The sequence below is a fragment of the Solanum tuberosum genome, unplaced genomic scaffold, assembly GCF_000226075.1.
Source record: "Solanum tuberosum cultivar DM 1-3 516 R44 unplaced genomic scaffold, SolTub_3.0 scf00109, whole genome shotgun sequence".
Lineage (NCBI taxonomy): Eukaryota > Viridiplantae > Streptophyta > Magnoliopsida > Solanales > Solanaceae > Solanum > Solanum tuberosum.
In genome coordinates, this window is record NW_006239042.1 from 424,588 (window position 1) to 449,064 (window position 24,477).

The following is a 24,477-nucleotide window of genomic DNA, read 5'->3' on the forward strand; positions in this document are numbered from 1 at the left end:
AAGTTGAATTAAAAGAGAATTAAACATGAATACAAAATGTAGCAAACGAAAGAACATTCTATGATCAGTAAACTGAATAAAATTTGTATCAATAATGAATTAAACAAGTAATTCAATAGTAACAAATCAATCAATAAACTGCAAAATGAATTAAATTTGCATTAAAAGTGTATTACACAATATTAAAGTTGAATTAGAAGAGAGAATTAAACATGAATAAAAGATGTAACTAATGAAGACCATACATTGATATATAGAGTGAATTAAACTTGTATCAATAATGAATTAAATAAGTAATTCAATAGCAACAAATCAATCAATAAACTGCAAAATGAATTAAATTTGCATTAAAAGTGTATTACACAATATTAAAGTTGAACTAGAAGAGACAATTAAGAATTAATGAAAAACGTTACTAACGAAAGACGAGAGAATTATTTATAGATTGAATTCAACTTGTATTATTCATGAATAAAGCATGTATTATATGTGTCTTATAAATTATTTTGATTGTATCACTAAGAACATGAATGATGTTTGCAATATGTATTATAAATGTAATATAAGTATGTTACCTAAATCATTTGGTTGGTATCAATAAGAAGAGAGTGAAGTTTGCAAATTATAAATGTATTGTTGTTCACGATAAAACTTATATTATATGTGTCTTGTAAATTATTTTGATTTGTGTCACTAAAAAAATGAGTAACGGTTGCAATATGTATTAAAAATGTATTGTGCATGTCTTAAAAATGTATTATTAATGTGTTACCTAAATTATTGTTGTTGGTATCACTAAGAAAAGAGTGAAGTGTGCAATATGTATTAAAACTGTATAATTCATGAATAAAACATGTATTACATGTGTCTTATAAATTATTTTGATTTGTATCACTAAGAAAAAATGCAATGTTTGCAATATGTATTACAAATGTATTGTGTCTATATTGTAATGTATTACAACTGTGTTACCTAAATTATTTTAGTTGATATCACTAAAAAGGAAGTGAAATTTGCAATATGTATTATAAATGTATTATTCATGATTTAATTCAATTTTAATACAGTTATGAAACATATATAATACAACTTTAATACAATTGAGATACAGTTCCGTAAACTTCATATTTTTCGAGCTTCAATCTAATATTTCTCCTAAAATCAATTCTAAACTTAACCAAACCCTGTTAAAATTGAGAAATAAACTCCAAATGATATTTTTAATTATTTGTAGGAACAACCTAGTTAAACTAATCACAAATTCATAAAATTTAAATGATGAATTCAAAATTTGAAGTTCTATAATGACCATCAATGGTGAACTCTTGATGCTGTGATTTTAGAGATTTGAAATTCCTGCTTGAGCACATGATTCTTATCGTATTTTTTGGGTGAAATTGCGATATATGGGCAAAAACTGATTTGAAGATATTTCTTTAAATGAAAATTTCAAAGAAAAAGAAGAAGAGAAGGAAGAGAAAAAATGCAGAGAAAGAGGGAAAGAAGCGAGATAGAGAGGCTTTCACTGTACAATTTTTTAATTCCAAATAATTGCTATATCAAGTTAGAAATATTATATTGCCATAGATGGTAAATATTTTCTTATTATTGCATATTTATGTGATTTACCCATATATAAAGTATAGTAGATAGCAAATTGCGAATCACTTAAGGTCAATTGTGCCACGTGGCAATTTCTGAAGGCAGTAGCCAACGCAGAGTTGAGGCGGTTGCATAGTTTTTTGGTCTCCTAATTTGTTTTGGATTCAGTTATTTTATGTAGGGTTTCTACCTCTATAAATAGTCTAAAGAAATCATTATTAGGGGAGATCAATCATAGGACATCAAATATAAAGTTGTCAATACTCTTTAGGGTTCTTTTCTTCTTCTTTTCTTATAAATTAGTAGCTAAAGACCCTTGTTCTGGGGCTGTGGCTATGGATAATTGTTGAACATCGATTGTTTTGAATTAATGTTGGTTATCACTTTGAATTACTTTTTTATTCTTGTTTTAGTATTTCATGCTTGATCACCATAGAAATAAATCTTTTGTCTACTCTTAAACTCGGGAGACGCTAAGGTAGATAGACCAGTGGATACATAAAGCTTGATCTTTCGTTAAATTGAGTTGATTTGTGTTTAGGAGTGATGCCCGGACGAACACCTAACTTGGCTACAAAATAAGATGAAATATAAATGATCGCCAATTAGGAGTGCATATCCCCACTCAACGATGTAGTTAGACAGCTAATTGGAGTAGGCGATTTGAGGTCAGGAGACCATGATCATAAAGTCAACCCTGTAAATAAGTAATTTGATAACCGTGGTTAATTCATGCATGAGATGTGATACATGAAACCCTATACATGTTGCAGCCCTGGAATTTTCCAAATCACTATAAGTAATTTTATTATTTCATTCATGCATTCTTTCTTAACAAATAAGATTCAAGTTTTTTTGGCACTATTAAATAAATAATTAGACTAGTATGATTTAGTAAATAGTTAATTGACAAGTCCTTTGGTTCGATAATCCAGATTTTTTAAGAGCCACTATATTACTTGCGCGACCACATAAACTTACGTGTGCAATTGGGAGCGACAAGTTTTTGGCAAAAACTTGTTGCGCCCATACACGCAAGTGTACTGGTCGTTCAAGTATTAAAGTGGCTTTTTTAAAAGCCGGGTATTGTACCCACAAGGACTCAAGATTAGATTAATTTGATCTTTCCAATACTTTCAATTCGAAGAAAGTGTTATCAAGAACAATGAAGTGAATATTTCTATAATCTTAAATCTAATTAAAATCTTAACTAACGCGATTCAATTTCAAAAGGGTTTGAACAATGATTGGGTAAAGTCCAGGGTTGCAGCTTACTTCAGGATTCATGCATATTATATTGTTAAATGGATATTACTTAACTATTGAATCAATGATCACAGGGTTAATTATATTATTATGGTCTCCCGACCTCTAATCGCCTATGATAAATGGCAGCCTAACTACTTCGTTATGTGGGGATAGGTTGGACCAATTACCGAGCATTATGATTTTGTCTTGTCTAATAACCAAGCACGGTCTCTAGGTATATCCCTATCCTAGATACAAATTAACTCTAACTCTTAAAAGAAAAGCATGCTCCTCATGCCCCACGTTCTATCCTCTTATAGCTCTCCCAAGTTCAATTCAGACAAGATGTTTATTTTAGTGGTGATCAAGCACGAAATACGAAAACAAGAACATAAGATTGATTAATGTGATAATTAACTTCAATCCATAAAAACGTCAATAAAATACAATCATCCAGTAGCCACAGCCCTATAACTAGGGAAATTAGCTACTCATATCAAGAATCTTGATTATACGATGTTTAAATAACATAAAGAGATAAAAAATAGAAGAGTTTAGGAATGAACCCTAAGAACAGATGAGAAAGCTCCCAAAATCATCGTTCTTTCAAACCCAGAAAAAGAAAAAAATTCTAAAATAAAAATCTAAGTCTATTTATATTTAATCGAAATCGACCAAATCTGGCAAGGAAGTCTGCGACGCGGAGGGGTCTCCAAAATCCAGTTCTTGGAAATCTTCTCTTCTCCACGATGGGTGCACAATACGAATTGTGCTGTTCCAACTCTATTTTGCAAACAAATAATAAAATCTCTCTCCGCGGACATGACCTGTTCTTCATTTTTCATTCTCCTTTCTTGCTATTTTTTTACTTGGATCCTTTTGTGCTTCCCAATGCTTGTTTCAGTGATCCTTTCTTCATTTAACTTCACCTACACAATTAGTCATAATGGTTAGTCTAAATGAATTCAAATGACTCGACACTACTATCAATTAGTAAAGAATGACTCTGAACTTGGCCAAAATATGGGTGTTATTTGGTTCTTAAGCATACAAATATGCCCAAGATCACCATCCCACACTTAGAGCTTTGTTCGTCCTCGAACAACTTACCACACTAATCGTAGACCTAGACTCCCTAACACTGGTATTTGTGCATCCGCCACTTCCTTTCAAGGATCTTTTATCAGTTCAAACATGCATGTTCTCATTTACAGGTGGCCTTGACCACTTTCATACATCATACATCTCAAGTACTGACTCGATAAATTTTTGCAACCAAAGCATTAAACTTCATGTTCACCATTAGATATCACCTATCTTTCATACAACAAGTGCCCCTCACTCCAAGAAATAGTCCGCACACTCAACTCATCAGATTGAATATAGTTTAAGGATTTTAACAACACAGAACACTCTCACTTAAAAAGAACATCTCGCATGTATGCACTGAGAACAATAAGCTTGCCCATTATGTACGTCTTCACTAATTAAGCGTGTTTTGCAAAGAATCAAAAAGGGATTTTCTAGGTTGTAATGTCGGCTAAAGGACAGGTAGGAATAAGTATATAGTAGTGACTTACACTTACCTAAGAACTTTGCACTTTTAAGACATCATTAGCCTTTCCTTTATTTATCAGCCCTCTCTCAACATTTCTATCACACATGATTTACATACTTCTCAAATTGCCCCTCATTTCTTTTATTCCAAGAACCAACTTTTTTTATGATACTTTTATTCTCTTACTGAGGGTCTTTTCTATTACTTTGTGTCTATTTCGGGTTGCCTCTTCACTTTCCATTTTACTAAATCCACAACAGTCTATGCTACAATGCTTTGGCAAGCAGGGTGCAAACAACTTAGATATTTAATAAAGTGATGTCAGGTGAAAATGTGGCTGCTAATAAAAGGCTACAGGCTCGACAAGGCTACAATTGATAGTATCTGAAAGGCTAAGCTTTTTGAACATATTAAAGGAGGCCTATTATCATTTCCTACACAAAGCAACACTTCAATTTTGCTTCAATAACACGCCAGGCAAGTTCTAGACTCAGATGCACTACACAGACATCGCTCATGGCACAAGTTCTAATCAAGTTGGATCAATCACAGGAAACACAATCAGCTCATGAAAAAGTTATATTTAAGCTTAAGTTGCAGTCATTACAATCAAGTACAAGAATTCAAATGCATTCATATATATGGAATTTCAAGTTTCAGCACACATAACATACCTATGACTCAATGATGAAAACTCCCCTTAATATGGTCGCCATCCATCTATCATAGGGCAATGCGACTCAACTACGACGACTGACTTGATCCTAGAAAGACAAAATATTTTTGTGTTTTGTACGGCTCAAAGGGACTCTCCTTGGCCAAAGAACCGAAAACAACCTCCAAGGAACCCAAATAAAAAAATAAAATAAAAGACAGACAAAAGACACTACCCATGTTCAACTAATATATACAATACATAGAAAATTACACCCCACCCCACACTTGAAATATTAGAAGTATCCCCAGTGCTACACAAAATCACAAAATAAGAACAGAGGTAAGGTGAATCATTCCCTGATCAGTCCTCCATGGTATCTCCGCCTTCGACCTCATCACCGGCCTGTGCAGGGTCAACCTCCTCAGTGTCAGAATCGGAGTCCACATCAGAACAAGTGCGCAGCCTGTCCTCATCTATCGATATATCATCATCCGCATGCTCATGGAACTCAGGACTGATGCCTAGCAACGCTTTGGCATGCATATTCAATGGGTACCTCCTTTCAACCTTCCCCAATTGCTCCACAGTCGACGCCCGGCATCCATTTTGGTGGCGCAACATCTCCAGCCCATACATACGGGCCATAATCAACTCATCACGGCGATGGCGCTCCGTAGTGGTGAGTGGTGGGCCGAACTCATTGTCAGACCCTTTTGTCTTTGTTATATCCACTAGCACTGGGAAAAGTGGTGCCATATAATCCAAGCTTTCCTATGGTACACCTGCAGCATAACACAACTGAGTAATGATACCTCCAAAAGCATACCTACGCCCTTTGTGAACTCGGGCCTTCCTCATGGCAGATTTCAACACTGCCCCTATATTCAACTCAGTATTAGTGATCAAGGCGTAAACCAAGCACACTCTATCACGTGTGATGTCTGTGTAGTGTAGCCCGGGTATCAAGCAATTCATGACTATTTTCAATCAGACCCGAGATTTTCTGCTCATGTGTGCATAAGGAAGAGACTGGTGGAACCTCTTTGCGCTCTGTTTTGTCCACTGAACAATCGACTGGGATCCACAAAGTGTGTGTCGGATGGCGCGATAGGGCGGTCGAATGTTCAACCCCGTTATCACCAAAGGGTCAGTATCAGGTGTTATGCCCACTATACCATTTAGAACTGTGGGAGTGATAGTGACATCAACTCAACGCACCTTCACAAAATGCAATCAAGACTCTGTCACCCAATTGGCATAGAATTTTAGGACCATGTGCAAGTTGCACTTGGTTGGCTCAGCAAAAATGAACTCCATATGAAGTTCTTTGATGTGCCTCATGATTCGTGGAAACTCCCGTGCCAAACTATCTCTTTCAATGCACACATCAGGGAAGTATCGTGCCTCTGTGTGTTTCTTCCACCACACTTTACCCTCTTTGACCACTGCTCGTAGTCCAAACCTTCAAGTTAGCTCCCGTGGGATTACGGTGTGGGAGGGACATTCCCCCTAATTCGGACTTGTTTCCTTTGGCTAGATGTTACCACCTCTTTGCTGGGTCGTTGACTACCTGGCATGATTGCCTGCAAATATAATATATTTCAGCCCAAAAAAACCAACAATACACGGAAAGGCATGGGTAACTCTGACTTCCCAATGGGTAACACGCAAACTCAATACCAAAACAAACAATCATAATGATACATTCAGATATCGCATTTAGTTACCACAACAGCGGTCAAGTACAACAACCTCAATCCCAGGACACGGACACAACAACTCACAATTCCACTCAAAGGTACACCCAGTGTTACTTTAGACTTCACACTAATACCCTCAAAATCCATGAAACACACGATCTCATTCATCAAACAAACCCCAAACCTTTTACCCTATCATGTTTAAACGACTAGTCTTCACCCAATACCCACATAATCTCAAGCAAAGGTAATTTCTACTCAAGAATTTGAAATACTCATAAATATCAACATACATCACTTCCATCTACTACCAATTACACCCCCAACTTCCTAAGAAAAAAAATACACTAACCCACAACAACAACATGCAAAAATGCCCAACTATCGCACAAAAAAGACGACAAAATATGTACCTTGAATGTTGAAAATGAGGAGAATCAGTAGAGAGAGATGGAATTGTCATCGCGTTATGGATTGAACCTTGAAAATTTGCAAGGGGAGAAGGGGACGGAAGAATAATCGTTATTTGGGGAGAAAATGGGGGATTGAGGGTAGAAATTGGGGTTAAAAGGGACTTGGGTCGTGTGTTTTGAAGGAAAATGGGTAAGACCCATCTTTTTAATGAAAACCAAAAGAAACTTACCTTCTCTGCGACGCGACTCCATTACGGAGTGTTCTACCTCACGAAAATAAATTAATTCCCATTGAAATCAAATTTCTAGACATCCTCCGCGACGCGGCTCCATTACGGAGCTCCCTTATTTTTGATGAAAAAATCAATTCTCGTCGAATCCAATATTCTTGGTGTACTCTGCGATGTGTGCACGGTACAAAGTGTTCTGCCTCACCCTAGAAAATTAAATCCTAGCGAGGTGAAATTCTTACCTTGCTTTGCGACGCACACCCATTACGGAGGCTTCTGTTTCGCGCGATTAATGATTTCCTAACAAAATCAAATTTGGGGCACTCTTCTGCAACGCGCTATGGGTGCAAGTTCATGTTCCCTGCACGTTGTAAGCGCAACACCCATTAATCCAAACCCGATGGGTTGCCTCACATCTAGCGCTTTCGTTTTGGTCGTGGCACGACTCATTATTTTGTATTTTCTTGATATATCAAACTTCTTCTTTTTAAACTCAAAAATAACTCATATGAATTTAAATAACAAAACGAAAAGCCAGAAATCCTATTTATCATATGGGGTCACGGGTTGCCTCCCGTGTAGCGCCTGATTTAACGTCGCGGCACGACCTAGCTCATGACTCACTCATCATTCAAGCTAACCAATTCTTGATCACAATCAATGTTATTCCCGAAGTAGTGTTTCACTCTTTGCCCATTTACTAGAAAAGTGGAGTTCTTCTCCTTGTTCTTAGCTCCACGGCTCAATATTGGGTCATCCTCACCACCTCAAACGGCCCACTCAACTTAGACCAAAGTTTTCTTGGGAACAACTTTAATCTTGAATTGAATAGTAACACCAATTGGCCAGGCTCAAATGGGTGTGACAAAATATGATTGTCATGCCACTTCCTAGTCTTCTCTTTGTATAGCTTGGCATTTTCGTACGCGTGGAGCCTGAATTCCTCTAGCTTATGCAGTTGTGTTATTCTTTTCTTGCTTTCTAATTCAGGGTCAAGATTGAACTTATCTATAGCCCAGTATGCTTGATGCTCCAATTCCGCTAGAAGGTAACATGCTTTCCCAAACACCATTCGATAAGGAGAAGTCCCTATCAGTGTCTTGTATGCAGTCATGTATTCCCACAAAGCATCATCTAACTTGTCTGCCCAATCTTTCCTTTGTGCATTCACAATCTTCTCCAAAATTTGCTTTACTTCTCTATTGGACAGTTCCACTCTACCGCTAGTCTGATGATAGGTTATGGCTACCTTGTGTCGCACTCCATATTTAGCCAAAAAAAAATTGCGCCAAACTGTTTATGAAATGCTTACCTCCATTACTTATCATGGCCCTTGGATTTATGAACCTGGTGAAGATGTACTTCCTGATGAACTTTACAACCACCTTTGCATCATTAGTAGGTAAAGCAAACGCCTCAACCCACTTGGACACATAATCCACTGCCACAAGTATGTATTGATTACCTTTGGATGCCAGGAACGATCCCATGAAGTCTATCCTCCATACATCAAAGATCTCAACCTCTAGGATGTTGATTAACGACATCTCATGTCTTCTAGAAATAGTGCCCATTAGCTGACACTGATCACAACCCTTCACAAAAATCACAACATCTTTAAATAAAGTAGGCCAAAAGAAACCAGATTGCAAAACCTTATGCGTCGTACGCTCGCCTCCGTGATGCCCACCATATGGTAAAGAGTGACAACTCTCCAACATTTGCAATCTGACATTAATCACAACCCTTCACAAAAAATCGCAGCATCTTTAAATAGTAGGCCAAAAGAAATCGGATTACAATACCTTGTGCACCGTGCGCTCGCCTCTGTGGTGCCCACCATATGGTGAAGAGTGACAACTCTCCAATACCTACATCGCCTCATTTTCCGTTGTACACCTTTGCACCACCTGGTCTGGTCCTTGCTTGAATAAGAAAGTCTCATCCCACATATAAAACCGAGCCTCATGTTTCAGCTTTTGCCTCTGATGTGTTGAAGCCCCAGGTGAAAATAAACCACTCACCAGAAAGTTTACAATATCAGCATACCAAGGTACTTGTGCAATGTCCAAGGCTAGCAATTGCTCATCAGGAAATTCTTCACAAATTTGTTCTTCATTCCAATCTTGAAAAATGATCGGCTATCTGGTTCTCAGTCCCCTTCCTATCTCTAATCTCCAGATCAAACTCTTGCAGGAGTAATATCCATCTAATCAGCCTTGATTTGCATCCTTCTTGTTGAATAAATACCTCATCGCAACATGATCAATGTGAAAAACAATCTTGGTGCCTACCAAGTAAGAACGAAACTTATCAAAAGCAAACAATAGCGCGAGCATCTCCTTTTCTGTGACAGTGTAGTTTGATTGTGTTGTATCCAGAGTCTTGCTAGCATAATAGATGTAGTGAAACATCTTATCCTTACACTGTCCTAGCACTGCACCAACCGATGTATCGCTAGCATCACACATGAGCTCGAAGGGTAGCTCCCAATTTGGAGCAATCAAAATAGGAGCTTCGATCAACTTCTTCTTCAACATCTCAAAAGCCTGCAAACAACTTTCATTAAATGCAAATTTCACCTCTTTTTCCAATAAACTGCACATGGGTCTTCCTGTCTTAGAAAAATCCTTGATGAATCTTGTATAAAACCCGGCATGTCCCAGAAAACTTCGGACTCCCTTCACAGTGATGGGTGGTGGCAACTTCTCAATTACCTCCGCTTTAGCTTTATCAACTTTCAGCCCATTTCTTAAAATTTTGTGCCCTAGTACAATCCCTTCTCGAACCAGGAAGTGGCACTTTTCCCAATTCAACAACATATGTGTCTCTTCACACCTCGCAAGGACCTTGTCGGGATTATGCAAACAAAGGTCAAAAGACTCACCAACCACTGAGAAGTCATCCATGAACACCTCAACAAAATCCTCCACCATATCATGGAATATTGCCATCATGCATCTTTAGAATGTAGCTAATGCATTGCACAATCCGAATGGCATATGTTTGAATGCATAGGTGCCATACGGACAAGTGAAGGTTGTCTTTTCTTGATCCTCTAGTGCAATGACTATCTGATTGTAGCCTGAGTAGCCATCCAAGAAGCAGTAATTTTCTTTTCCTACCAGTCTATCCAACATCTGAACAATGAATGGCATAGGATAATGGTCATTTGTGGTGGCATCATTCAACTTTCTATAGTCCATGCAAATACGCCACCCAGTTACTGTGCTTGTGTGGATCAATTCATTCTTCTCATTCTTCACCACTGTTATACCGCCCTTTTTGGGCACACATTGCATCGAACTCACCCATTTGTTGTCAGATATGGGATACACTATCCCCATATATAGCCACTTGATCACCTCTTTTCTTACCACATCCTTCATGACTGGATTGAGTCTATGTTGGTGTTGTGCACTCGGCTTGTGACCTTCCTCTATGTAAATCCTGTGCATACACAATGTTGGACTTATCCCGTGAAGTTCGGACATCTGCCAGCCTAAAGTTGCTTTCCTCTTCCTCTCTATACTCAATTCTTCTTCAACCTGTGGTTCATACACAGACAAAATCATAGGTAAGGTCTTATCTTTACCCGAAAATGCATACCTTAGGTGAGTTGGCAATGTTTTTAGCTCCAACTTAGGTGCTTCTTCAATGAAAGATTTGGGTGGAGGACCCAACACCCTATTTAATGGCTCCGAGTAATATCTTAATATGCCCACAATCGACACATCCATAAACTGTACCATCTCTTCTGCTTCAGCATCCCCATAAATATCATGTCCCACTAACACACGCTCCAACAGGTCCTTGGATGCCATGTAATGAGCTTAGTCTTCAAGATCTACCACTATTATAGCAGACAATTCTTCATACATGGTCGGCAGTTTCAATACCTTGTAGATATCAAACACTTCAACTTTGTCATGCGCCCGCATAGTCAATTGATCGGCTGCTACATCTATCATAGTACGCCATGTGGCCAAGAAAGGTCTTCCAAGGATGAAAGGAAACTTAGGATCTGGCTCAAAATTCATCACCAAAAAATCTACTGGAATATCACGGATCCCACCTGGACCAAGACATCCTCTACCACACCCTCTGGTCTAGCCACTAATCGATCTGCCAACTGCAAGATAATGGTGGTGGGTTTAGGACTACCCAAACCCAATTTCTTATACAGTAATGTTGGCATCTGGTTTATACTCTCCCCGAGGTAACACAACCCTCATGCATGGATCCTCTGCCCTATGGTGATCTGAACCGTAAAGCTATCCGGATCTTTCAGTTTGGTGGGCAACTTATTTTGGATTCTGGAGTTGCACTCTTAAGTGCCATTGTTTCATATTTGGTCAACCTCCTCTTATTTTCCCCAATCTCCTTTACATATTTGGCATACCTAGGTATACCCTACAAAACATCTACCAAAGGCAAGTTAATGTGAACTTGTTTTAATAGAGAGAGGAACTTACCAAAACAATTATCCTCTTTCTGTTTTTTCAACTTCTGAGGAAATGGTGGAAGTGGTTTTACTATTGGTTGCACTATTTCTTCTTATGCAACAATCTCACTCTCCTTGGGTTCACCCTCTTTGCTTGCAGATTCAACATTTTGCTTCGTCGGAGCCAACTCCTCCAACTGCAACCCACTACGTGTACCTACCACATTCACTTGCCTGGGATTTGGATCAGTATTTATCGGCAAACCTCCTTGAGGTCGTGAGTTTTGAGCACTATTAAATTGCCCAAATTGTTTCTCTAGATTTTGGGTTGCTAACTAATAATTTCTCACATCAGCGGCTAGTTGAGCTTGTTCAGCCATGATCTTCTTCAGCATCTCCTCTTTTCTCATGCTACTCTACTGATTAGTAGGTCGATCTTGTTGGACTTGTTGTTGATAATCATGTACATTCCCCTGGGTCTATATTGGTTCTGACCTTGAGTCTGATTTTGATTTCCTCCCCAAGAAAAAATTGGATGATTTCACCAACTGGGATTATAGGAGTTACCATAATTCTGATGACCTCCTCCACGTTGTGCATTTCCTACAAAGTTAAAAGAATCTGGGTTTGCCCCACATACCTTTGCATTGTGGTCTCCACCTCCACAAATCTCACACCATGTAGGTGGTTGTTGTACCACATTTACTGAGCCTGCTTCTGTCTTAGCGATAGGTTGCTAAAGTGTGTATTCATCATATTCTGCATCGCAGCAATTTGTGTAGTTAACGTTGTTACTGTATCTACTTCCAACATTCCAGCAGTCTTTTGTACTACTGGTTTGGATCTTCCTCCATTCCACTCGGGATTACCTTGTGAAATTCTATTTAGCAAGGTGAACAACTCAACATATGTCTTCTCCAGAGCCTGTCCACCTGCAGCTGAATCAAGTAAAATTTTGGTGTTGGGCGCTAACCCTTCAATGAAGGTGTGGACCAATACCTCGTTAGCCTGATGATGGTGCAGACATCTCAGCAACATGGACTTAAACATGTCCCAAGCCTGGTACAAGTTTTCTCCTCCTTTTTGTCAGAAGCTTAATATGTCACTCCTCAACTCAGTTGATTTCCCATATGGGAAAAACCTTATAAGGAACTTATGTGCAAGACCTTCCCATGGTGTTATGGAGTTCGCAGTCTCAAAATTCAACCATCGTTTTGCTTCCCCTAGCAGAGAAAAGGGAAATAAGGTGAGCCTCACGTAATCTGAGTTCATTCCCATTGGAATGTAAGTGTCACTGATTTTGAGGAAATTCTGGATATGAACTTATGGATCCTCGTGCGATAAACCAGTGAACTATCCATTCCTGTGCAATAGTTGCACCATGCTCTGCTTCAGTTCAAATCTTCCACCAACTTCAGGTTTCTGGATGCATGAAGTAACACTAGTGGTACGTGGTATTGCTACGTCTCTCACTTTCATCTCGGCCATCACTACAGGTTCTTCTTGTTCAACTCTTGCTACAGGAGTTACTGGTTCACTAGCAACAAGAGGGACTGCGTAAGTGAGTCGTCTTTGCCTTCTCTGGTAATGAACAAATATTTCGGGTTCAGCTAGAGGCTCCACCAAGTCCTGGTCGTCTTCCAGTTTGAAAATTCAACACAACCTAGAAAATGAATAGCTAAGATCAAGTTGTCAACACTTGCTTTCTAACTTCAGAAATTAGACAAATCAAATATCTTTTAATTCTTAAGTCCCCTGCAGCGGCGCCAAAAACTTGTTGCTCCCAATTGCACAAGCAAGTGTACGTGATCGCGCAAGTAATATAGTGGCTCTTAAGAGAACCGGATTATTGAACCCAAAGGACTTGTCAAATTAACTATTTATTAAATTATACTAGTCTAAATATTTGTTTAAGAGTGCCAAAAGAATTTGAATTTTATTTGTAAAGAAAAGAATGCAGGAATGACATAATAAAATTACTTACAGTGATTTGGAAAATTCCAGGGCTGCAGCATGTATAGGGTTTCATGTATCACATCTCATGCATGAATTAACTACAATTATCAAATTACTGATTTACAGAGTTGATTTTATGATCATGGTATCGCCATCTCTAATCGCCTACTCCAATTAGCTGTCTAACTACATCTTTGAGCGGAGATAGGAAGTCCTAATTGCCGAGCATTTATATTTCATCCTGTTTGGTAATAAAGCTAGGTGTTCATCCGAGCGTCACTCTTAAACACAAATCAACTCAATTTAATTGAAGATCAAGCTTTATGTATCCTTTGGTCTATCTACCTTACCGTCTCCCAAGTTTAAGAGTAGACAAGAGATTTATTTCTATGGTGATCAAGCATGAAATACTAAAACAAGAATACAAAAGTAATTCAAAGTGATAACCAACATTAATTCAAAACAATCGATGTTCAACAATTACCCATAGCCACATCCCCAGAACAAGGGTCTTTAGCTACTAATGTCTAAGAAGAAGAAGAAAAGAATCCTAAAGATTATTGACAACTTTATATTTGATGCCCTATGATTGATCTCCCCTAATAATTATTGTTATGGACTATTTACAGAGTTAGAAACCCTAAATAAAATTACTAAATCCAAAACAAATTAGGAGACCAAAGAATTGTGCAACCGCCTCAACTCTATGTTGGCCACTTCATTCAGAAATTGCCACATGGCACAATTGACCTTAATTGATTCGCAATTTGCAATCTACTGTACTTTATATATTATATATTATTATAATGAAAATAATCCATTAAGTTGTCTTCTTGATTTCCTTCTTCAACCTTCCATCTTTAATTCGTTTTAAGTCCAAACTTCTTCAACTTTACACCAATTTATTCCTACAAATAAAATACACTGTTTAGCACAATCCATTAAATCCATGCTCAAAAAGGGTAAATAAAACTACTAAATGTGAGACAAACAATGATAATAAAATATATTTTTGGCCTCACATCAGACCCCTTTTAATTGTAGTTTGTTTTGTGTTTTGAATGATTGTAGTACTTTAGTTTTGGTTGTATAGTTCTCTTTTGGTTAAAGTGTATCTCTTGTTTATATTTCATTCTCTCTTGATTTTCCAACCCCCTATGAGTTTTAAATCGTGAAATGCTTGAAGTTTTCATTGATAATAGTTTGAGGATCGATTGTGTTCAATATCAATGTCTTGAATAGTACCCAAAATAAGCATGGTGTATAGTGTTGGTGTTGTGATAATGAAATCAATGTGGTTGCACTTTCGAGCGATCTCTTAAAATCTTTTGTTGACTAGTTTCATTTTGATGTGAGCTTTGCAATGAACATCGCATGTACACTTTTGATCTTTTTGGGATGTGGTAAATGAGTGTATTTCGAAGTGTCATGAGTGGTGAGGTCTTACTTGAAAGCATGTATGTGGAGTCCTAGAATTTGCCTGGTTAGTCTAATTGTTTGAATCTTGGTGAATTTGAGGCATGATCTTGGGCAACAATTGAGCCTAACCTATTTGTTGGCAAAAATAAAAGAAAGCCTCTTGAAGGAAATTGTCCTCATCAAAAATCCTTTTTGAAGCATTGTTATGTTTGGATAGCCAAGTTAGGCCAAAAGTCTAAATTGGGGGTGCAAAGGAAGGAAGAATGAAAGCTAAGTGAAAGTAAAAGAAAGACGAAATGAGACTCAATGTTGAAAGTTGTTACAAAAAGAAGGAGCTTCTCCTTATAACAAAGAGTCATCGTGATGAAGATGCTTTTGAAAAATTAAAATGAAAAAGAGAAATAAATTTAATAATGGGGATCCCAAATAAAGTGAGTGACAAGTCAAAGTTTGAGGTCTCAAATGAAAATGAAGGAAAAGAACTTGAGAAGATGTGATGATGATTGCAATAATGCTTTGAAAAGATAAAGTCACCAATCTAAATTGATCATACCTTAATCCTCAACCCCATTACAAGCCTAAAAGACCCTAGAGATCTTGCACGGACTAGGTTATATGATGATTGTAAAATATGGGCAAATTTATGGGACAAAGCTTGCATGTATTTCTCTTTTGAGATAGTGAGAGTTGCATTGATTCTGTACAGCTTGTTGAATTTTCTTTGTGAGAGCATGGAATCGTTCATAATGTTAGGGCACTTGAATGTATTTGTTGAAACATGGTCTTGCATTAGACAAGAAGCTAAAGTGATCTTGAGCTTGTGTTGAGACCGTCTAGTCATTATTTGAAGCTTTTTAATCATGATTTAGGGTATCATGTTATTGAGAGTATTCTACCTATGCCCCTTGCATGTTAGCTCTCATTGTGTAATGTTGTACTCACCCTTATTGAGCTTTTTGTGTTCTTGATTTACTTGAGGAGAAGCAAAAGTTTAAGTTGGGGGTGTTGATGAGTGGTAGATTTGCACTCATTTAAGGTCTATTTAGCTCAATAATTAGTGTCCTAAATGCCTAATATTGTCTTATTCTGATTGAATATTGATGATTTGTAGCAATGAAGGAAATTGGATAAGGCAGGGATTGATGTTTGAAAGAATGGCCAAAATGCAAAAAGAAGTGCAAACCATACATTGCGGATAACCTAACAAGAACGGTGGATCTCCAATCGAGTACGACCTCACCCAAAATGACAGTGCATAGCACTTGTGCCTGCTAAATCAGGTTGAAGGACTCCAGTGGAAAAGGCGATGCGCCGAATAAGAAAGTCGGTCTTGATGAGCATCTCCCAAATTGAAAGTATGGAAAGAAAAGATTGACTACTCAAAAGGCAAACTAAGGTGGTACTCGGTAATTCGCAGAACGCGAAAGGCTAACTCAATCAAGTTCACCAACTGAGGTTCAAAATACCTGAAGCCTAGAGCATCAAAAGGCGAGCTGAAGAGTAAGAGGTGATGCACCAAACGAGTTCGACGACCCGGACTAATGTCGCTGACTAGGCCAAGTAGTGGAATTTTGGGCCTAATTTTGGAAAATTATAAATTGCCTAATGGAGAGAGAAATTAGGTATCATATGAGAATATAAAATATTATAGTGTGTGAAGAGTTTAGAGAGAAAACAATTTTTCCTTTGAAGAACACTTTTCTAACTTTTGGGGTTTCACAACTTTGTGCTTGAAATTGACAAATTGAAGTTGAATCCAAAGTGAGTTTACTTGTTATAGCCTAATTTCATGTTACCCATGCTATCTTCCATGGAAGATATAATCTCTTTAATTTTTGTGATAGGTGGCTAAAACCCCAAGATCCAGGATTGCAATTATGGGGTTGGGTGTTGCTTTAATTTATTGGGTATTGTGCTATGTTCTATTTAGCTGTTGTTCATACATGAATTTGGTTTTATTATCATGGGGTTAATTTATGGGTTAAGGTTGCAACCAAATTCTTACTTCGGATCTCCGGTTGATGCTCAAAAGAGACTGATTGGAGTGGGTACTTAGTCTGAATTTAGTAATTTACGTTTGATGTATGTAACTTGCTTGAAAATAGAGATTATGGGTTGAGACTATTTTCCCTGTTATTGAAAGAGAGAATACACTAATGTTTTGGGTTGTTTAGATTGGCATTTGGATGAGACCAAAGAGAGACAGATCGAAATATGATTAGCATCAATAAAGATGACTTTCCCTATTCATGAATCTTCATCACTATACAGTAGTACAATTACCCCTATGTGACATCAATTTCCAATCCCACACCCTAGATTGCTTGTTATATCTTGAAATATGCAACATTTTAGTTTTAATTGCGATAATTGATAACCAAAAGTTTATATAAACATGGTAGAAGTATCCACCCACTTTTTCTTACTATTGCAAATGACAACTTTTAAAATTCAAATCTCTTGATAGGAATTCTCCATGATATACCATTCTCTGTGGGATTCGACCCCGGCTCTTTGTTGGATTTTTTATTGACTACGATCGTTGTCCCTTTTAATTGACTTTAAGGAGGACATTTGAGCGTTATCACATACGGGTATGCGTCTAGCTGTGTGTATCATTGGTGTACGGTATATTGCTAGGATTTGATTGGTGTGTTTTGGTATTCAAAGGAATGTGCATTTTATAGGAGTGAATTGGGCTCAAATTTCCTTTGAAGACTGATTCAAGAAGTGGCAAAATATAGTTTTTATGCAAGGATTTTTATATTTGACAAAAAAATTACAATTCTAGGCCGATTTAAAGAGCCAATTGAATTTGAAACAAAACAAATTCGGGTTAATTAGTGGATTCAGCTAAAACATAAATGAGACGAATTAGTATAAGTTTTGCTTGGTTTCGCATCGATTCGATGGTTGTTGCGAAGAAGAAGATGTGTAAAGGTTTGTACGCGTATGTGTTTGGTTGTGTGTATCGTTGGTGTACCACGTATTGCCGGGATTTATTGAGTGTGTTTTGGTATTAAAAGGAATGGGATTCTGGGAATGTTATAGGAGTTAATTGAGCTCAAATTTCCTTTGAAGGCTGATTTAAGAATTGGCCAAATATAGTGTTTATGCAAGGATTCTGAGATATGACAAGAAATTACAACTCTAGCCAATTTAAATAGCCAATAATATTTGAAACATAGACAATTCGGGTAAATTAGTGAATTCTACTAAAGCTTAAATGAGACGATTAATATAAGTTTTGATGGGTTTCACGTCGGGTTTGTTAGTTGTTATGAGGAAGAAGACGCGTAAATGGTCGTACGTGTATGTGTCTGGAAGTGTGTATTTTTGGTGTACGATGTATTGATGGGATTTATTGAGTGTGTTTTGGTATTAAAAGGAATGGCTTCTTATAAGATTGAATTGGGCGAATTTCCTTTTAAACTGATTCAACAAGGGACCAAATATAGTGTTTATGCAAGGATTATGAGATTTGACAAGAAACTGTTATTCTAGCCTATTTAAATAACCAATTTATTAAAATATCGATAATTCGTGTTAATTATTTAATTTGGCTAAAACTAAAATGAGACTAATTAATATAAGTTTTGTTAGATTTCGCATTGGGTTCGTTGGATTTGGCATCGGGTTCACTGGTTGTTCCGAGGAAGAAGATGCATAAAGGTTTATACGTATATGTGTCTGCCTGTGTGTATCGTTGGTAAACGGTGCATTACTAGGATTCGTTAGGTGTGTTTTGGTATTAAAAGGAATGGGCTACTGGAATGTTGGGCTTGGATTTTCTTTGGAGACTGATTCAAGAAGTGGCCAAATATAGTGTTTATGCAAGGATTCTGAGATTTGACAAGAAATTACAATTCTAATCGATTAAAATAGCCAATTGAATTTGAAACATAGCCAATTCGGGTTAACTAGTGAATTTGGCTAAAACTTAAATGAGATGAATTAATATAATTTTGTTGCATTTTGCGTCGGGCTTTTTGGATTTCGTGTCAGGCTCGCTGGTCGTTGCGAGGAAGAAGACGCGTAAAGGGTCGTATGTGTGTATCGTTGGTGTACGGTGTATTGCTAGGATTTGTTGGGTGTGTTTTGGTATTAAAAGGAATGGGCTTCAGGAATGCTATAGGACTAAATCGGGCTCGGATTTCCTTTGAAGACTGATTCAAGAAGTGTAACACCTTGGTTTTCGAAAAGAACTAAAGAGAGGTTCGTACAAGTCGTCATTACTTTTTAGTTTTGGGTCAACTTCTGACTACCATATCTTTTAGCAGATAAAGAGTTAGGTAGGGCATGACCTATCAAATTAAAGATCTTTGAGTCATCTTTCCAGCACTGCCAAGTTTACTTAATTTCGAGCTCAAAGTAAAAAGTTATGCCTATTTGAGTGAAGCCTCTCTATTTAAGACATTTCATTTTAGAAAAGGGTATTTTGGTCTTTTCCTTTTTCCACAAGACCTAACACGTTCTGTTCACCCCCCAAGTAAGGTTCTAATCAGATCTAGACCACATTTTCACATTCCAAAATACTTAGAGTTTCAAAGCGAAGTTTCAAGAGGAGAAAAGGCCAGGGTTTCAAGCGTTCTTTCAAGAACTAAGGATTTCACCAAGAACATTGTTCATTCCATGTATGTAAGTCTTCCCACAATGATTTAATTGTTCATCCTCACGCCATACATCTAATTTATCTGCAAAATCATTGTATCTAAATGATTCTTGCATAGTTCTTAATTTTTGTTCAATTCTTTAACAATGAAGATCGTGAAATCTTTTGTATTGTGTATTGTTGGTAAGAGTCATGTTTCGAGGAGGTTTGTATGAGAAATTCTATGAATTTGTGTTGTATTTGAGAATCAAGAAGAGTTTAGAAGAAATCATTCAATTCTAAACTAGTTAGGACCCTAAATTGAGAAGAAAAAATTGTCAATTTTCTGGGTAGGGGAATGGGGCGGTGCGCCACCCATTGCGCCAAGGCTGAACTTCAGTAGTTCAAGCCATGGTGCGACACGCCAGCAGTGCACCAAAGCCTGACTTCTAAAGTTCTTGCCCTTAGGCAATGCGTCACTAAGTACGCCATGGTCTCTTGATCCTTTTTTTCATTGCTTTATTTTCGGACGTGTTCCTTTGAATCGTGACTCATTATCTTCTTTGTATTAGCTTCTAAAGTCTCAATTAATCCTTGATAGATTCTACATGTCCTAATCACATGTCTTAATTTACATTCCAAACTAAAGTAAGTTTAAGAGGAAAGTTCAAGAGATCTTCTAAGTCATTTTGAGGATTCTTTTGTAATCAACAACGGTTTTAAACTAAATCTTGAGAAGTTAAATATGAGCATGAGAAGAATTGTATTCATGATTGAAAAAGAGTATAAGGGAACTAAGTATTCCCAAATGTAACACGTTTACATTTAAAAAGAGAGAAACACTGATTTCTAAATGAGTTTATGAGTTCAAAGATATTTCAGAGTACCGCCTCTTTTAAGAGGATCTTTTGAGTAATTACCTCTAATTGAGAAAGAGTTATGTTTTATACATTTGAGCATGAGTTTATATATTATTGGGAGTAGTATTGAGCACCGATATAGGGCTGAATTCAGACAACTCACATTCCTCATAAAACATGTAGCCAACATGGGTAAAGGATCGTACTTTTTAGATGACTCCTTATTGTTTTTAAGCATAGCTTAGTGTATACACTTAGTTGAAGTGTTCTATACCCCGGCAAGGTATAGGACAGTTCTGGAAGTGTGGGCGAGACGTTGTATCATTATGTAGCTCAAAGTGATGGTTGTCGGTTAGAGAATCTCTCAAATAAGAGTAAAGAGTATCTTATTGTATTTTTATAAATCATTGAGTTTATATCTCTTGTTTTATAGTGTTTAAATATTGCATCTATCATTGTTGATTTTGTATTGGAGTTGAGTTGAGGAGAGTATGTCTTCCAGCATTATCATTTCAATTGTCAATGCTTTCAGTTTCTCCCTTACATGCTCGTACATTAAATGTACTGATGTCATTCGACCTGCATCTTTTTATGATGCAGATACAGGTGTGCAGGGTCATAAGTAAGTGCTTCATTGATACCATTTTGCACTCCAGCTAGCTTTGGTGAGCCTCATAGCTTTCCAGAGGAATTCACAGTTATTTTCCTATTTTAGTGAAATTGTCAGGGGTCGTTTCCCGACATCTGTCTTAATATTTGGCTTCATAGATAGTTAGACGTTAAGGAGTCTCTTTTATTTCCCCTTCTTGTTGATGTGTTTTGAGACAGTTGATGTTAACTTCATAAGTGTTTCCAGATGTTCATTAAGTTAAGTTATAATTGAGACATTTTAAGTTTAATTATGTAATTGAAGTTCCTAGTTCTTTTGAGTAAGTCATCGGCTAAGTAGTCAGCTAGGCGAAGGGTTTGCTTGGAGACCAAAGATGGTTCTCAAGTGTTGGATATGTCTAGGGTGTAGGATCGGGGTGTGACAAGAAGTGGCCAAATATAGTGTTTATGCCAGGATTTTGAGATTTGACAAGAAATTACAACTTTAGTCGATTTAAATAGTCAATTGAATTTGAAACATAGCCAATCCATGTTAATTAGTGAATTTTGATAAAACTTAAATGAGTCGAATTACTATATGTTTTTTTGGGTTTCACGTCGGGTTCACTGGGTTTCGCATTCGCTGGTTGTTGCGAGGAAGAAGATGTTTAAAGGGTCGTACGCATATGTGTCTTGCTATGTGTATTATTGGTGTACGGTGTATCACTGGAATCGTGGGTGTGTTTTGATATTAAAAGGAATTAGCTCCTGGGAGTGTTATAAGAGTGAATTGTGCTTGGATTTCCTTTGAAGATTGATTCAAGAAGTGGCCAAATATAGTGTTTATGCAAGGATTTTGAGATTTGACAAGATATTACAATTCTAGATGATTTAAATAGCCAATTTGGGTTAATTAGTGAATTCGGCTAAAGCTAATATGAGACGAATTAATATAATTAACTATTGAGTTTCTTAATCTTAGAAAATAAGATAATTAACTTAATTATAATCTAATTAATTCAAAAATATTAACTATTGATTAACTAAGCTTAATAACAGAATATTTAAGTAAAAATATAATCTTTTTTAAATGGCTTTTGAATATTCATAAAACGTACTAATTATATACATAATTATATAAAAGCATACATATTATTTAAAATCATAAAAGATTGACTAAATTACATTAAAATAACTTAAGAAATATTTTGAATTTTTTAAAATGAAATATTTTAAAATTATCTGAAGTTAAAGAAGCTCGATGATCAATTCATATTGTGGAGGGTCAAAATTGAGTGTCAACAATGAGATTTTAAGAAGGATGGTGATTATGAATTGAATACAACTCCATATTTGAAATAGTTTTCACCAATACTTTTCAAACGACTTGGATAATGTATTCAAGGAATGATTTTCGAATTGAAACGTCTTTTTCAGAATTTGTTTTTTGAGTTCATCTGACCCATTTTTAAAAGTGTATGATGTCTGTTGTTATTTCCGAAATCTCATTATGATTACTTTTTGGATTAGATTTTGTGGCTTTGGATAACGTTCGTTAAGGAAAAGCTCAAGTCTTGGATTGATTTTTTATTCAATTGTGACAAATGAACTTCTAAACATTATAAAACTTGTAGAATCTTATATTTCCCTTCATTGTGTGTGTTGGGGAGTAATCGAAATGAGGTGACGGGTTCAATTACTCCACTTGATTGATATTAATGAATAAAAGAGGATTAAATGAAAAATACAATGTGTTGATAGTTGTCTTCTGTAATTGCCTTGATGTTGATCCTAATTTGTTGATTGATGAAATTCTTTGATGATATTATTGTGGACTTGAATTTCTTGAGTTTATTATCTCTTCCTTATGGTGTGAAATTGCCAATTTGCATTGATGTTGGTACACTCTAATGAGACATGTGGTGATTATACTGATGGAAAATGGTTCCTGCGAGAGATATAATGGTTTCGGCGAGTGTTGTTATGTCGACAGGAAATGATTTCGACGAGTGATTTTATGCTAATGAGAAATCGTTCTAGCAAGTGTTAATTATTGTGATTTGATTAACTTGATACTTGTGATTGAGATACATGATACTTATGATTGACATACTCGATTCTTCTTATTGATTGACTTGATACTTGTTGATTGTTGAACAGTGACTGTTAGACTATGATCGTTAATACTTGTGAACTGTGTATTGTAAAATTGTTATGTTGGGTTGATTTCTATGCAGGTTATAGTTGAGGCGGTTCGATTGGGATGAAAGGAGTACTCCGGTCGTATTCTAGTTTAGTTATACCTTGTTTAGTGGGTTGCTTGCTCAGTATCGTGTTGTTGGTACTCACTCCTTACTTCTACACTTGGGTAGGTTCCGAACCCAAACTCATGTGATCATTTTCTTCATCTTTCTCCGAGGCTTTCTAAGGATATATTAAGAAGTAGTTGCTTGTCAACCCGTCGGGCCCTCGTGTTCCTTATTTTATGCTTTGTTCTATTCTAGAAACAAAGACATTGAGACTTGTATTTATCTTTCAAATTATGGGTTACTACACTAGTGACTAGTACATGTGACAATCAAATTTTGGGGGTGTTTATGAGTTGATTATGTTTTCCGCACTTATGCTATTGTTTATTTATTTTCCATTTTTCTTTTGTATTATTGGATTTTAGGTTGACTTGTCTTGGTGGGTTTAGAAGAGTTCCATCACGTTCATTTTTAGATCCTGACATATACCCTCAACTTTATAATTTAGAAGTTGATAAACCTCTCGTTAAAAAGTGGCTCACATATACCCTTAACGTTACAAAAATGACTCACTTATACTCTTATCATCTAACAAAAGTTTTAAAAAATGAATTATTTCTTTTAAATTTTTTATTTGAACAAATCCATGTAGGAATATGTAACGACTTGTTCCCGTCGTTATAGAAAAGCCAAGGGGGGAAAATTTGGGCCAGAATTTTTTTGGTAGTAACTAGAATTTCCCAACCCAGTCCAGATTTGGACAAAATCGGGGTCAGTGAGGTCTAGGGAAATCTGGTAACAAATGGGAGATCTAATTATGAATTTGATCACATGAGTAAATAGCTAAGACGTTAAGGAACCCGTACGACTTTATGGAATCAAATTCGGGCGAGTAGAACTCCCGAAACTGATCTTAGCGTGAGGTAGTTTTTGAGTGTCATAGGTTGAAGGTGTGTTATGA

The 24,477-nt window shown here is 36.7% G+C and overlaps 1 protein-coding gene across 1 annotated transcript; it reads right to left on the bottom strand.

Moving 5' to 3' along the window:
- Window positions 1–8,151: 8,151 nt before the first annotated feature.
- On the bottom strand, window positions 8,152–10,318 carry LOC107061113 (uncharacterized). The gene is made up of 4 exons (XM_015309898.1): window positions 9,628–10,318; window positions 9,285–9,507; window positions 8,722–9,137; window positions 8,152–8,654 (listed from the first exon to the last, which is right to left on the bottom strand). Exons 1-4 carry the CDS (start codon window positions 10,316–10,318, stop codon window positions 8,152–8,154), a joined length of 1,833 nt encoding a protein of 610 aa, XP_015165384.1.
- Window positions 10,319–24,477: the final 14,159 nt, after the last annotated feature.

Excerpts from the sequence above, each read along its gene's own strand:
- LOC107061113 (XM_015309898.1), bottom strand. The coding sequence starts at position 10,318 with ATGGATGACTTCTCAGTGGTTGGTGAGTCTTTTGACCTTTGTTTGCAT. Across the intron at positions 9,138-9,284 it reads ACAACGGAAAATGAGGCGAT|ATTGCAAATGTTGGAGAGTT; the intron begins GTAGGTATTGGA and ends GATTAATGTCAG. Across the intron at positions 8,655-8,721 it reads GGCCATGATAAGTAATGGAG|CCATAACCTATCATCAGACT; the intron begins GTAAGCATTTCA and ends GACACAAGGTAG.